General features: G+C 40.0%; 1 protein-coding gene across 4 annotated transcripts in view; it reads left to right on the top strand.

Annotated features, from left to right (window-relative positions):
* The window catches only part of SORL1 (sortilin related receptor 1), a 168,385-nt gene extending 152,014 nt beyond the window's left edge, over positions 1-16,371 (top strand). For 3 of the 4 annotated variants that reach the window (XM_033097157.1, XM_033097155.1, XM_033097158.1), the window contains 2 exons: positions 1,702-1,914; positions 3,237-7,449. In XM_033097157.1, the coding sequence (XP_032953048.1) occupies positions 1,702-1,914; positions 3,237-3,304 (281 nt within the window). In that variant the 3' untranslated portion in view covers positions 3,305-7,449. Of the gene's footprint in view, positions 1-1,701; positions 1,915-3,236; positions 7,450-15,729 lie in introns of those variants that run through there. The other variant, XM_033097156.1, reaches the window with a different exon arrangement.
* Positions 16,372-16,750: the final 379 nt, after the last annotated feature.

The raw sequence follows: 16,750 nt of genomic DNA, 5'->3' as shown, positions 1-16,750 counted from the left end.
ATTCTGCTTATACTGTAGTGGCTTGGCCAGGATTTCAATCTTTTTTTCCACTGGTATTTTTAGTTTGATTTACTCCCAGCTGAGAACTAACCAGTGCTCAAGCTAAAATCTCGTTAGAGTTGTTGTATGTTCCATCACGTCATGCATCCCAGGGTGTGTTCTGGTGGAATACTTTTCCTTGGTATCACCCTAAAAGAGGGAAATCCTGCATACCTTATTCCTGTGGATTATCACAGCACATTAGAGGTTCTGAGACTGTCCCACAGGAAATAACAAAACTCTTGTGACCCTAGTATTTCCCAAATTGAGCTTCCTTTTTAAGTAAAACCAGTCAGTGACTGTGAACTAGACTTTGGGTAAAACTGTTGTTTTCCCCACAATACCTGCCAGCTGCCTTTAAAAAAAAAGAAAACAAACAAACAAAGAAAACCCAAGACTGTCAAACAGAAAGAATGTCTTGGTTAGACCTCTTGGTCTGTATCTTAACGTTTGCTGCCCTCTGTCCCTGTGGACGTGGAGTGGAGGGCAGGAGCTCACTCATTCCTGTCACCTCCGCCATGCTGGCCTCCTCTTAACTGCTCTAGCAGAGAGCATTCCCCTGATTTACCACGTCAAAGTTGGGCTTAGGTTGGGACACATGAAATAACATTTTGCTGGAAGGTTTTTTTTTTTTTTTTATTTTTTGTCTGTTAAGTCAGTAATGAAAGAAATTAATGGCATGCACATATTGAATTGTTAGATTAGGCTTGCAAGAAATGGCTTTCTGGTCCATCTTTTGGGAAGTCCCCTGCTGGGAAGAATCCCTGGGTAACTACTGGATTTCTCCATGAGGCAAAGGCCTGGCCCATGTCATCTTACCGTCTTGCCCGACACCAGGAAATAGCCTCAAACCGGGCAAGGCTCCTCACTGAGACCTGGAAAGTCCATTTTGCTTCCTTAGCTAAAACTCCCAATTTCCATTTCCCTGCTTCAGGCTTAGACTTTCCCCAGGATCTCTGACAAAAAAAGTCTAACCCTTTCAGAGAAATTGGCCCTAACCCAAATTGTCATAAAATTTTGTTTAAGACAATGGGAAAGGGACATCAGTGTTAGGTTATAGATACTTAAATGGCTTTGCAAAGAGCTTTGAGGAAATGTTAAATGTATATGGAAAGGTTCTCTTGCTTTCTCTTTTATTTAAGTAAAACAACCTCATAAAACTTCATGAGCTGTTAAGTTAGTATTGCAGTAAAGGAATCTCATTTATGTCACTTAATAGAGCTTCAGGTAATTGCAGTTCAGAGGGACTTTGGTGCCAAGTAGGGGGAAATAATTGCAACCTTGTTAATTAGTGGTCTGATTTCACATCCTCTTATGTAAGGCAAGCAAGTGGTCTTAAGTAATAGTGCTAATGAAATCAGTGTTGATACCCCAACAAAGGTCTCCCTTCCAAGAGATTATCTACATACCAACAAGGCAGTGATTAGGAGTCTAATGTAATTACCGTATTTGCATGCACAAGGCCCGGGATCCATCAGCTCATGACAAGGAGTCGGCAAACATTCAGGCGTCACATGCAGGGACATGCCATACCAGGCAGGCGGTATGGGTGGCTTTTGCAAACTCCTAGCTTTTTGGGTGGTTGGGGCATTGAGAGAGTTGCCTGATCCTTTCTCCTGCCCTCACTCAGGAGGCTCACAGGTTGGCATCTTGCCTTGGCAGGTGGGAATGTGTCAACGCTTCAGGCTGCCAGATCGACTGATGTTGCTGCCGTGGTGGTGCCCATCTTGTTCCTGATACTGCTGAGCTTAGGGGCTGGGTTTGCCATCCTGTACACAAAGCATCGGAGGCTGCAGAGCAGCTTCACCGCCTTCGCTAATAGCCACTACAGCTCTAGGCTGGGCTCGGCCATTTTCTCCTCAGGGGATGACCTGGGTATGTGGTTCTTCCTCCCGGGGCAGACCCTACAAAGCTAGTAGTGACTTGATTAGGAAGTACTTACCTTAAGCTCATCTTTTGGCTCTAGAGGAGTTATGCATTAACCTGCGACCCCACTGCTCTGGGTAAACCAGTTGGAGCCCTAAGCTTTGAATTGGTTCCTAAATTAAAGTACCATTTAGTAGTCTCTTCAGTAGTGTGGTCTGGCCCGAGACAGGGAGCAGTTTTGTGGAAGCATTGCTTGGAGTTTGCTTGTATAGGAAGGGCAGCCCCTAGGCTTTGTGTTGTCAGTTTCTCTAAAATTTCTAGCCCCTCTCATCCTTCACAGATGTGGAGGTCTGATATCTCTGGAAATCCCACTCAAGACAAAAATTCATGCTTTCCCAATCAGCTTCTGTCCAAAGAACTCCTTTCCACCTTGCTGTTTCCTTCTGATTGTTAGTGCAACCTCGTGACCATTCTTTTATGTGTTGATAACGTGTAACATGGGGAAAAGAAGGAAATGTCCCTTTTATAAATGTCTGCACACTTAAATGACCAAATGCTAATCTAGCTAGTAGACCACTTAATGTGATAAAGTGAGTGTGTTTGGGGACCTTCCCAAACTCAGGCTTCTACAGACTCAGAATGCCGAATGTGAGTTTACATTTTTTTTCCTGTAAACTAGTTAGAATTTTTGTTTGTTTGTAAAGACATTTATGTATTCCCATTCACTTATCATTTGAAATTAGCTCTGTTTGATTTCCCTCTCAGTTTCCTATCTCGCTTTATTGTAAGTTTTTCACTGCCTTGCATGAATGGAGTGGGTCTTTCTCTTCTATTATTGGGACAAAAGGAGTCGACCCATTATGGTGCTGTGCAATGATTACTGAATTTGGATTGGCATTTAGTTGCACAGCATTGTACCAGTGGCCTTGAGGGGACAACCATTTGGCTGGGAAGCTGTCCTCAAAACACTTAAACCCCTCTAAGATCCTTTTTCTTAGGGTAGTGCAGGTTCAAAGGAGAAAACAGACAATGAAGTTCGCTGTGCTTACATAGGGTGTGAATAACTCAAATTAAGGAATTTAAACCATCTATCGGACTTTTGGGTAGGTGGTAAGAGTCTCTTTCCTAAAAGGTTGACTTTACTTATTTGATTAAATTCAAGCTAGCATTAAAATGAGCTTGGCCACCCATTGATGGGGAGAAGGTGCCTAAGAGTGTCAGAGAGAAGCTGGAGTCTGTGAGCTGGTCAGGGTGGGAGAGGCGCAGCGGGGGAGGTGGAGTCAGACTCAAGTGCGCTGGATCTCACTAAGGACTGACTGTTTTGCCTTTAGGAGAGGACGACGAAGATGCCCCGATGATAACTGGATTTTCAGATGACGTCCCTATGGTGATAGCCTGAAAGAGCTTTCCTCACTAGAAACCAAATGGTGTAAATATTTTATTTGATAAAGATAGTTGATGGTTTATTTTAAAAGATGCACTTTGAGTTGCAATATGTTATTTTTATATGGGCCAAAACAAAAAAAAAAAAAAAAGGAAAAAGAAAAGAAAGAAAGGAAAGAATGAATAAACTTTGTAGTAATCAACTGTGAACTTCAAACCAGGTTGATTTTAGTCACCAAATTGCTTTGATTTGATATTAATGTAGTCTTACAGGGCTGTGCTTGCTGGGCATGCTTTTAAGTCTGTGAGGTAATTTTGGTTCAATAAATTGGCCATTCTTTTTATTTTTCTAAGACACAGAAATGTATTTAATAGAGACTTCAAGAGCAAGTGATGGGTGGAATCCCTCCTCCTTGAAAGTATACTAAAAGTTTAAATTTTGTTTGGGTTTAGTTTATGTGAAAGTGATTGGGTGTATTATGGGGGAAGGTTCTTTTATGTTATTTTGTTAATTTATTGGGACTGTGTAAAAGGCAAGGCTTTAGTGGTCATCTGACACCACAGATTTTATGAGCCCCTCATCCATAGGGTTGAGGGGTGAGGAACGGAAGCAGTTTGTTGCCATTCTGGAAATAATCCGTTTTTATTAACTTGTGTGTCGCATAATGGTGTTTGGCAGGAGAGTGTGTTGAGTCATTGCTCCATTTCAGTTAAATAGAGCTGCAGCTTGGGAAGCTTTGCAAGCAACAGCTTCCTCTCATATTAATTGATGGATTCCTACTATATATGGCTCTATATAAGATGTAGCTTTCAAAGCTACAAAATGATAACACTGCTTTTTTATACACTGGTGTCATTGTCATTGAAAAAAATTACTCTGGTTATGGAAGAGATCTGTGCCGTGATAGATACACTGGCAAATATAGAAGCATTTTTGATTTTTGTTTTATTTTATTTTTACTTATCACTGAAGAATCTCAAATGTAAAGTTCTATATTTGTGTTAGGGTGGCCACTTATTGTTCTTAAAAATCCATACCGATATATGCAGTCATTTTGAATTGGGTCAGTGCCTTCTCTATTTTTCTTTTCTTCCACCTCTCTTGCCCATACCCCTGCCCAATTCAAAGAGAAAGTGCTCTTCACTCTTACAGAGATACAGGAAGTCTACGAATTTTAAACTCTTCAATCCAATTCACAGTAGAGGCAACACTAGAGTTTATGTAAAACAAGCTGAGCTGAGATTTTTTTTTTTCTTCCTTTAAATGCCACCCTGTATTCAAGTCATGGCCACATGACAGGTACGTGGAATCCACTGTTGACTGATACGTACCCTTTAGACTTAATGTTTAGGCACCAGTGTCTAACATTGTCCTGACTCCTACTGTATGAACCTCACTGCAGAACTTCTTCCCAGCTGAGAAGCACTGAGTTCTGGGGAGGTTCCAAAGTCACGCTTTTGAATATGTGTCCTTTATCTACCAGCTTTCTAAAAACCTCATCTCCTCTTAGATGGAGTGCACCGCCTTCTCACAGTATTTGCTTTCTTTTAACCAAAAGAATCATTCTCGGGTGATAATATAGTTTCCTTCTATCTAAGGATTGTTTGGAAAACAAAGAGCCACTTACATTTTTTTAGTGTAAAAAATATATATGTTTTGGATGGAGGAGTATTTTAAATTGTAGACATTTAGTATGTCATATGGGTAAGGCTCCATTTTATTTTAACAAGTGGTAATGATGAATCTCCTTCCAGCATGTTTTCTTTGTTATCTCTCTCCTTTGTTATTTTTTTTAAAGGCTGAAATTTATTTGGCTTTATCTCATCTTACCTTGGAGTTTTGTTCACAACTCTAAGCCGTACCACCTCTCCTTTAATAAGCTCCTTAAGTAGCTGAAAGATAAATAGTCTGGTGGAAGGCAAGTCATTTCATTGAACCACTAGAAAGTATATTTTCTTCTTTTATTTTTCTGCCAACTTTTTGGTGGCATTGGTAAAAGCTGATGTAAAAGGCTCTGAGCTTCATTTTCAATTATTCCATAGGCAAGCCTTTTTACAGAGCATATGTCTCCAGTTGGCAATTTAAGATATTTCTGGGCATCTAATTCTCATTACCAGTGCCTCCCAGGGATTAGTACACAGTACTGTATAGACTGGCCATCACCCTCTTCCTTTGAAAAATGCCACTGTGCTGTTTGAGAAAATGCAGCCTTTTAGGGCTAGAGTATTTTATATAAACAGAAGAGCTAAGTTCCTGAAGACTAAGCTAGATAGATGCAGCATGTGTAAATCATATATTTTTTATGAGCTTTTGAAGCACGCACTCTTATTTCCCTCTGCATAGCTTTGTGGAATTTTGATGTATATATATACTGTCTGCAAGAGTCCAGAGGTTGGAGTGACAATAGGAAATTAAAGTTATGGGCAGCCTTTGAGAGTACCAGATAATTGTCTTCACTGTGACCACTTGGGGCCCCTGGTTGAAGAAGGGGCTTTTGTACCTCGTTGGCGATGCCACCTCATAAATTCACACTGTACAGGGACAAGGTTTTATTCTCTCCCAGGGCACATTAGAATGTGCATTGGAAGTGCACATCCGTGATCGTGACGGACCACTAATGCACCACCGAAATTTGGCAGGCAGCAGGTTGAATACAAATTTCCTCTGGAAGCTGATTTTGCCCCTTTATGTATTTAATGCCCTTGAGCCTTATGAGACGTGAGTTCATTCAGATAACATGACAGAGAGTAGAGTTCTGCAGAGGATTCCAGAGAGAAGCCATGTCTGTTTCCAGGCAGGTAAGAAGCTCTAGTAACTACTGGCTACCCTGGAAAGCTGAGGAGGTAGTTACAATTCTGAGTAGCTGATTGAAACTTCTGACTTGGAAAGAAGGGTTCCTGAGGTTCCATCTCTGGTAGTATCACTAGAGGTATTTGGGTGGGACAGATGTGGGACACACAGCTGCATGGTCTCATCTGTGCATCATGTGTGGTCCACTAGATTAAATTATACTTCCAAAATTGAAGGAATGTCACCCTTCTCAAAGCAGTGGTCATTTGGGGAGGAACTATTGAGAGCGATGTTGTTGTGAGGCCCTTATAGATAAGCACCCACTTCTCTGTGGAGAATCCTGCCTTCAAATAGCTACCCAGTGGCCACTCCATCTAGTAAGGTTATAGTCCCAGTGCTTCCTTAAGGGCAGGGACCCCATCCCATCAGGTTTGGTTGATCACTTTCCCTCCGAGGGGGTCATGGTGAATCCCTGCAAAGCTTTTTCTCTTTCTTTGGCAGAGAGTTGGTAGGTCCCTTAGAGGAGGGATACAGGCTGTAAGCAAATTGAATATCACCTCCATATTGATTTTAGGAAGTCACGCTAAAACTCTATACAGAATCTTCATTTGGGTTGGGATTGTATTTTGACATTCCAATTATGTTATTTTTCTTAACAGGAGTGTGTGCTGCCTTTCAGGTACAATTGTTGTGTAATAAAAGCCAGTGCATTAAGTTTATGTAGACTACTTTCTATGCAAGACTGAGATATGGAATAGATAGCAAGAAATATGTACTGCTGTGTACATGGACAATACACGTGTTTTCAGAAGGGGTATCACCACTGAATATGGACTGAGGGAGGATAGGTTGTACATATGTTTCTGCCCACTAATTCCGAGCAGACATATTATGAATTAAATCGTCAGAGCCAAATAACCCAAGAATGGTATTAGTTTCATGTGTGATAGCTAAAAGAATATGTATGAGTTCTGAACGGGGACATTATTCTCAGATATTCCATGTTATTTTTTCATTTAAAAATTCTTGTTATGAGTTATTAGAAACTTTTAGGCAAAATGAAAAGTATTTGCAGCAAAATAACGGCCCACTCTGCTCTTATTTAAAGTAAAACACTGTATACTTGTTTCTCTCCAAAGTGAAAATAGGTATTTATGATTTCAATTGCCTTGATAAATTTCCAAATCACTGAATTCTGCTGAAGATTTTACTATGTTGTTGCACAATTTTAAGATAATTTTTGTCTCAATGTCAACTTTTTTCACTGAATAAAAATATGACTGGGTCAAGAAAACATCTATTTGAAAATCCACTCTCTACACATGTCTTGAGTTGTTCTTTCGAGTGCAATAAAGATGATTAATATAGTCTCTGAACACCATTTGATTTGTCTGTTTTAGAAGGATGTTTATTTCCTAGATGAGAGAATGCTGAGACCTGGAACAGTTTTGTTATTAACAAGCTGGTCTCAGATGGTGGCTCCTTGAAGAACACGATGTCTTTGTGTTGGCTGAACAGTGGGGAGATTTTGTGGAGGTTGTTTTGAAGTCAACAGTTTATTCAGGAGGGGCAATGAGTAAAGTGTATCTCTTGAAGCTGTAACTGCATTTGAAGGTAATTTTCAAATCTAAGAAAAGAACAGCAGTATGATGAGCACTTTTAGGACATTTCCGTGGGCAATGAAATTTTGTGAAGAAATGCTTTCCTCTGATCCATAAATGAATGGCAAATGAATCTGTAAGTTAGGAGTGGAAAGTGTGGAACTTGGGGGCGGAGGCAAGTGTTTTTGATTTCACAGTTCTAGTATGCTGCTCTTCTTTAAATATTGAGCCCAAATGAAACTGAAGTATTATCATACTGTTTCATAGATGAGGAAAAAGAGGCTCAGAGAGGTTAACTGTCTCGTTTTAGGGAAACCAGAGAGTAAATAGCAAAAGCAGCCATCAGTGCCAGGTATTTCTGCCTCCAGATCCTGTTCTCGATCATTGTGCCCCACTGCCTCCTGTCATCATTGTGTCAGAAAGAACACATTCAACCCGGCACCTTGCACCCAGAGAAATCCCAAGGGGATACCTATCACCTGGGTGAACGTACCTGTTCATGGCCTAGCCTTTAGGTTTTTAGGCTTAGATAATGTGTTTTGTCGACACGTGATAGTGAATTCATCTCTGATAGGCAAGTGCACCTTAAGCAAGCTCCTGAGACTGACTATGTAACAAACTAGTAATGCCCATTTGTTAATTCACCACAGTAAGTAATCTTGTCACTTAGGATGTTAGCATGGCCAGTACAGTCTGCCCCTATAGGGAGATCTACCCAGGAAGCTAGTCACAACTAGAAGGTTGCTTGGTGAGCATGGACACAGAAAGGAAGTGGGAGGGGTCTAGGTGGGAGGGGTCACCACTAGGTGAGAATAGTGGTTGCCCCGTAAATACTGAATGAACAAACTGATGATTGACACTCTACTACAGGAGTAATTAACTCCATATGATCTTAGTATTTGACACCTTCAGGTTACAATTCCCTGTATCCGTTTTTATTTAGGAAGGCTTGCTAATGGGGTCTTAAGCCTTGAAGTTACCTTCTTGAAAGGTTCATGTGGATAGGGCCTGGGCACTGCCCATCATCTGCCACTGATTCGTCTTTTTCTTTGTTTTGTGGTTGGGCACTCATCCCCGTCACGGAAACATTCTGTAGTTCACATGTTAATATTAACATTAAACAGTGTTAATGCATTCAGACTGGATTACAATAAAAGCTTCCTTGCTTGACAGCCATTGTACGTGTAAGATTATTCTCCCTATTATATGTTGATTTTAAAGTTTAATTCTGAGAGGACACAATTTTTGAACCTTAGGGGACACCTCAATGTATCCCGCCCAGTTCTGACTACATCTGTCAGCTATGAGTATCTGGTTCCCCAGCCCACAGCAAATTAGCAATGGAAAGAGATTGCTACAGGCAGACACCCTGATAATACGAGAAATATAAGAGCCTTATATTTGACTATCAGAAAACTTTTCTTAGAGAAACGAAATTCAACACGCAATCGTTGAGGCCATTGAGCGTAGGTCCTGTAGGCCCAATGGGGACAATCCTACGCATTAAGTAGCCCACTTAACTGGAATGAATACTTCCTCTGTATTGAGCCCCTATTCTTCACCAGTCAATGTGCTAAATTCTTTCTGAACATTTTTTTAATTCTAAAAAATGTGATTTAGATGAGTCTTGTGATTTAGATGTTAATCTTTGCTTTAAAAATGAGGAAAATCAATCGTAAGACAGGGCAACTTCTTTAAAATCTCACTTGTGAGTAAGTGGCAGAGTCAAGACTCAAACCTAGATTTATTCCATTCTTAAGTTTGTGTTCTTATTCACCATACTACTTTGCCCCTTTGGGACAATATTAGAAGTCTGTAATCGTGACACTGTCTGTTTAGTGAATTCAAGCACACAGGTAATATATTTTAAAAATTAAAATGTGGTTGGTATAGAATAATACATTAGTTCCAGATATACAGTACAGTGATTCAACATTTATATACCTTATAATGTGATCACTACACTAAGTCTAGTAATCATCTGTCACCATGCAAACCTATCACAGTATTACTGACTATATTCCCCTGACCTTTTTCACCCACCCACCCCATCCTGCACCCCTCTGGCAACCATCAGATTGATTTCTTGTGTTTCTATGAGTCTGGTTTTGTTTGCTTTTTTAGATTCCACATATAATTGAAACCATCAGGTATTTGTGTTCCTCTGACTTATGTCACTTAGCATAATACCCTCTAGATCCATCCATGTTGATGCAAATGGCAAGATTTCATTCTTTTTATGGCTGAGTAATATTCCATTGTATATATGAACCACATCTTTATCCCTTAGTCTAATGATGGACACTTAGGTTGCTTCCATATCTTCGCTGCAATGAACATAGGGATGCATATATCTTTTCCAATTAGTTTCTTTGTTTTCTTTGGATAAATACCCAAAAGTGGAATTTCTGGGTCATATAGTAGATTTATTTTTAGGTTTTTGAGGAATCTCCATACTGTTTTCCATAGTGACTGCACCAATTTGCAGTCTCATCAGCAAAACACAAGGGTTCTCTTTTCTCCTCATCTTCGCCAAGGCTTGTTATTTGTTGACTTTTTGATAACAGCCACTGTGTGTGAGGTGCTATCTCATTGTGGTTTTGATTTATATTTTTTAAAAGGATTTCCACCAGAAAGATTAAAATTGACATTTGGGGACATAAAGTGTATTTGAATTTCTTTCCAAAATCATTTATGTGGAGCACATATTCCCTACTGATGCTAGATCAGTGAAGCCTTTAAAAAAAAAAAAAAAAAACAACTGGAAAATATTTTGTAAAGATTCAGTAATTAGGAACACGGAGATTTTTTTGCTTTGTGACAACCCAGTTAGATTTTATCAAAACCCTTTGCATCTTGGGAAAAGAATGTTCAGCGCACATTTTATTCACCTTTATTTATGTACTCCGAGGGCCACACCATTGCAACATGTTCTATTAGGGCGATAACTGGGCTAGCACCAGACCATTTAGTGTCCCAGCAGAAGGAGGTGGCTGCCATTCTTTTCATCCAGTCGTAACTGACGTTAATGCCAGTGCTCCATTAGTTTTTTTTTTTTTTTAAGAGTATGTGTAGGTTAATTCAAGCCTGCAACAATTCACAGAAGAGCAATGACATTAAATGCAAATGTTACCATTATAATATTGCAACCCCATTTAGTGTCAAAATGACAACTGGTAATGTTTGGGAATAGTTGTATGAAAACAGTGACATTTCATAATAGGATCAGCAAACTTTGAGAATGAAGAAAGGGGCTCGAATTTAAAGGTAAACAGTCTTCTATGAAATTTGCCCTTTGGCTGTACACTAGTCTGAAAAGCCTTCGAGATCGATTGAATGAAGAGGTCTCATAATTAAAACTTATTTTTTAATCTCTTTATCGCAGAGGCAGAATCTATTTGTTACCCAATGACCAGTCAAGCCGTAGATGGCGCTGAACTGCCTGGTTGTGTGTGTGCATGTGTGTTGGATGGAATTCTTCACAGATGAGCAGCACCACGACATCAAGCGTTTGACCTCCTAAGTACACCACATTTCAGACCCAAACAGCTTGACTGCTCTCAGGCGTTGGAGCATCTTCAGGAAACGTTATCCGCATTGACATGATTCAAGGGAATATGTTAAGGCCCTGAATACAATGCTCCCACAAGATGCTCCACAGACATTTTGAGTAATGGTAGTACTGTGGAACAAAGTAATAATAGCAGAGATATAATTGCTATATACCAGGCATTGTTCTGAGGGTTTCTTATATATTAGCTTATTTAATCCTCCTAACAATTCATTAAGGAGGATATTGTTATTCTCATGTTATAAGTAAACTGACGCACAGAAAGGTCAAGAAATTTACCCAGAGTCACAACAGCTAGTAATAGGCAGTACTGATCTGTGCTTCTAATTATTTCACACAGCCACTCCAAGTGACCCTTTTGATAGTTTAATTTGGGTGTATGCTTTTGGAATTAATTTACCTTTTTAAATAACATCTTATTTTTTGGATTATAAAAGGAATTTGTATCCATTATAGAAGTTCTGAGAAATTAAAAGCACCAAGAAGAAAACAATATTTGTCAGTAATCCCAGAGATAACCACTGTTAACATTTGGTGTGTATCCTTTTATCACTTTTTTCTATATGAGCAATTGCATCTGGTTATAGTTCTGTTGTCGTGAATATAACCAAGTTCATGTGGGGGAGTTTACCAAACCTCTGCTACTTCTCTTAGGTCCTGGTTCCAACCACAAAAGCAAATCTGAATTCCAATCTCAGAAGCAGAGCGATATTTTCTTCCCCTTTATCCCTATAAGAAGTTTTGATATAGACTTGTAGAACCAGACGAGTGTCAACCTGCCACCAGCTGCATTCATTTCTACCTATCACCACAGTCAAGTTCTTCAACTCATCTTCCACACTAATGAAACTCATGGTGGATTTGTTTGTTATCTTTGGCAGGAACAGCTATCAGTGCATCCCACCAAAATAAGTAGAAGGCATACATAGACGTAAGAGCATACGACAGATGTGTAAGCAGACGATGGCTCGCAAATATGGTTGTCAGATTAAGCATGTTGTTATAAAAGTAACCCAACTAGTCAAGAGGGATGTGTCTGAACTCTAAGGAAGAGAAGGGGGTGGTCTGAGGATTGCTAAGGAGAGATGATAGGATCAGTTTGTGTGTGAGTGATGGGGTGGGAGGAAAAGAAGGAGTTGGTAGGAACTTTGGAGGTATTTGGTGTTGGATGGTGAACACTTGGTCAACTTCAACTGGGCAGGGAGTGTGTTAAATGGCAAAATAATTTCTCTCAGTGTTAAATTGCGTCACATAGATGTGCAGTGCTGGAGGGTACAAAGTGTGGATTATATGTGAATTGCTGCTCAGCCCTCTATTGGAATCTCTCATCCATGTCTGCAGGTCTCTAGGATACAGAGGTATCAAGTAGGAAGAAGAGAGTGTGGTGAGGATTGAGACAGTGCCTAAAGAAATTACAGATTAACGTTGCCTCATGCTCTCGGCTGGCAAGACTCAAAACTCCTTGGTCAATAAGGCGCCTGATTCATGGATCCCAGAGCAACATTCATTCAAGAAGTACTGAGCACTTCCTTTGTATCAGGTCCTGTATTAGCCATTGGGAGAATAACGTAGAATAAGACAGATACGATTCTCACCCCCCGGAGCAACTTAGAATAAAACTTCGGGTTGCAAGGCCATTTTGAGCCTCACTTAGATGTTACCAATGATTTTATAAAAGAGGAATCAGGCTAAAGCTCACTGATTGCCTAAGGTGTCAGCTAATCAGTGAGCTAATCAATGTTAACTGTAAAAGCCCGAATGCGAGCTTGTGCTAGTGGACTCCATGATTACACTGGGGAGAGGTAGGGGCTGCAATTGGATTTCGAGCCTAAGTCAGAGCAGTTCATCTTCGAAGAGAAGCCCTACTTCGGAGAGAAGAATGTGTCATTGGCTGCTTACCCAGATTTTATTAATGATGTGACACCTTGTTTCCTTTAGCTATTGTTTTTTTTATACATAGACTTCCTCAAATGATAGGAATTTTAGTAACCCAATACTATTCTATAACCTAACTGTTCTTTTATACTGGGTAAATGAAAGCTGATTGTAATAACTTCAGCAAAATGTATGAAAAGTAGGCAATCTTTTTCTGTTTACAAAACTCACATTGAGAATAGATTTTTGAATAATCAACCCACCTTCTAAATTTTTTCCAGGGCTTCCCAGCTTCCTTTCTTTAGCACAGATAATGGACTGCAGATGATACATCTATCTTAAGAACTTCATCCTTAACTCTACAATTTATACTAATTCATACTGAAAATGAGCCTCTAAAACATAACTTGACAAGTTGCGTTTTCCTCCTTGGTCTGAACCTGATGGGTGGGATTCCTTCATCTGTTAGTCAGCCCTGGACACACTGGTGCAAACAGCTGCATCCTAACACCCACATGGCCTGTCGATGCGAATGTAGCGTCATTCCCCACAGGACCATGGAAGAGCCATGATGGAGTCCTTTCCTGAATGCTTGTATTTGTCAACTTCTGTAATGGGTTGGAGCAGGATGGAGAGTGAGAAATGCATCCTTGGCTCTAGGCTAGCTTCTTGCCACATGCCATTCTTTAGTTAAACGGCAACTGTCCTCTGTTAATCTCCCAGGGGAGGCTATGTAGAGGAACGACACATACATGTGGCCTAAGACATAATATGATTTATGACTGAAATAAACCACACTGGAGGGTTCATTAGAGAATTAGTTTTCTGATTGCAGAGATTCATGGCTATGGGAATGCTTTGACAGAAAATCCATTTTACCTTTTTACTTGGTAAAAATTCTATTTTGGGTGGCAAAACTAAGTTCTTTAAAATTGAAGTCCATATTGTCTCCTTCTTTTCTATTACCTACACTTAACTAATTAACTGAATTTAAGATTGTTTTGGAAGAGCTGTTGGGTGGATGAATGGAATAGAAGCTCTCATTTACTGTGGACCGATTGTGTGCCAGGCACTACCATTTCATTTAATATTAAAAATCCTTTGAAATAAATATAATCATCCTATTTTACATAGAAGATAAAGCCAGTTTTTGAGCCAGTCGGTCTGACCCAGAAGTTAATTCCAATGCACTGCTTGGTGGATGGTCCCATGTATGGAATCAACATGTGCTTTTTGAGTGTTTCCTGTGTTCAGAGCCTTAGAGTTTCTAGGGAGAGGTAGAGAGAAAAGAGAAGACAGACTAATTGTGCAGTAGAGGAGTTAAGTATTACCACATGACTTTTACTATTACTTACTGCTACAAAATGTGATGCTACATTGAACGGATTAGAGTGAATGGACACATTCCAAGATGCAGCAAACTTTCTGAGTAAGGTTCACATTGAGTTAGTCCTTTGGGGGGCTCACTCTTCTTAAAAGGCATTCTAAACCCAAGTGAGTTTTTCCTTCACACAAACATATGGGCCAAAAGTGACTCTGATTGTCACCCAATGGGAGAGATTGGACAAAATATGAGCTCTCCACTTCAGGAGCATTAGTTAACCCTCTCCATGGAGGCTGTGTGCCTGGAGGGGTTAGCACAAAAGTGAGGACTACTGATCTCACCAAAAGGTAGGTAGACTTTTGTGAAATAAAACTCAGTCATTAATCACCCTAGATCCTGGGTGAAATTTGGAGCCAGGTGGAGCTGAAGCAGCAGAAAACACAGAATCTTTTAAATTGGAACTACTCATTTGCTATATTTCCACAGATTCTTTAATAATCCTTGATGCTTAGTAAAAATTTGTTGGTGTAAGGGAATGAAATTTGCCACCCCCAAATATGCCACTTTGACATATTGATTATTTTAAATTAAAGTTACTTAAGAAACAGCCAGTGCGAGAAGGACATTCTGACTCTCCTTTGCCTCCCTGAAAGGGAGAAATAAATCTCCCATATGAAAGGTGCCCTCCCTGCACCAGGAGGCAGAGATAGGGAATTCAGGGCTGAGAAGACTGTGCAAACAAACTATGCTTTCCTCCCCCCCCCCCACTAATTTGTACTTAAGCATAAGTTTTTTTGTCTTGTCAGTTCTTCACAAATTTATTTTTTCTTTGTCTAAAAAGTATAAAAGCTGCCTGTTTTGGTCACTTCTTTGGGCGTCATGTTCTTATGGAGCCCCCATATGTATAAAATAAAATTTGATTTTCTCCAGTTAATCTGTCTCCTGTCATTTTAATACTTAGACCAGCCCGAAGAACCAACAAGGCTAGAGGAGAAACTTTTCCTCCCCAACATGGGCTGTATGAAGGGATGAGTTAACTCGTTCTTGAAGAATCAATCAGTTAATATGCGGTCCAGCTGCATATAACCTAAAATCTATATAGCAGTGGTTTTAAAAGAGAGAAGTTTGTTTTCATGAAAACAAAAAAGCAAAAACAAAAACAAAAACAAAAACAAAAAAACAAACCTCCTGGGCTGTTATAGAAGCTTCAGCTATTAAAGATCCAGGTTTTTCCCCATCTTTCTGTTCTGCCATTCTTAGCCTGGCTTTCTTCTTTTAGGTCCTCATGGTCTGCAGTCTGCATGGAGCTCCTGTTCCAGCCACTATGCTCAAGGTCCAGGCATCAAAACAGAGGAAGAGGCAGGGACAGCAGAGAACATCACAGCTGCACTGGCTTGTTTTAAAGGGTTTTCTAAGAATCTCTACCTAACGCCTTACAAATATGTTTCATTGGCCACCCTTTTCTCAAAGAGTCTGGGAAATGTCGTTCATTTGACCTGGCTCATTGCCATTTCCAGTGACAGAGGGCTTTTGTTGGAAGGAAGAAGGGAAGAATAGATACTAGCCAGGCAACTAGTGATCTTTGCCACACAGAGTCTTTGGTAGAAAAAAGTAAAACAAATTAAGATTTAGAAAACCAAACAAGTCAGCTTAGGGAGAAGCCCAGGTTGGATAGGTCCAACTCTGAGGGAGGCACAGGGGTGAGCATAACATGGGATGAGCTGAGGTGTCTGGTTCTGCAATTCTAGCTATGTGACCACTGAGACAATTTGCCTAATCTCTCCAGTGCCTTAGTTTTCCTGTCCATAAAATGGAGTAATACTAAAGCTGATACTGCAGGGTATTGGGAGGTCTGAAAGAATAGATATGCAAGTGCTTTCAAACTGGAACGTGTTGTACAAATAAAAGAGGTGTCATCAAACAATACGGTGGAATGTTTAAATAAAAAAAAATTACAGTAAAAGACATATTGCCATTAATCCCCCTCAGAATACTCCCCCTTGCTTCAAACACACTTATCCCATTGTTCTTGCCACTTTCTGAAGCAGTTCTGGAAGTCCTCTTTCATGAGTGTCTTTAGTTGCACTGTTGTGGCTGCCTCCATGTTCTGAATCATTCTGACTTTGGGGAAGAGCCAGAAGTTGCATTTTGACTTTGGGAAAGGTGCCAGATCCGGTGAATAAGGTGGATGAGGACACACAGTAATGTTTTTATTTGACATAAATTGCCATATACCAGAAGCATGTGTGACATGGAGCATTGTCATGATGGAGGATGATTTAGAGCACACTTTAAAACAC

The sequence above is a fragment of the Rhinolophus ferrumequinum genome, chromosome 25 (genome assembly GCF_004115265.2).
Source record: "Rhinolophus ferrumequinum isolate MPI-CBG mRhiFer1 chromosome 25, mRhiFer1_v1.p, whole genome shotgun sequence".
NCBI classification, from domain to species: Eukaryota; Metazoa; Chordata; class Mammalia; order Chiroptera; family Rhinolophidae; genus Rhinolophus; species Rhinolophus ferrumequinum.
Note: the sequence above shows the minus strand (reverse complement) of the source record. Positions and strands in the feature narration are given on the sequence as shown.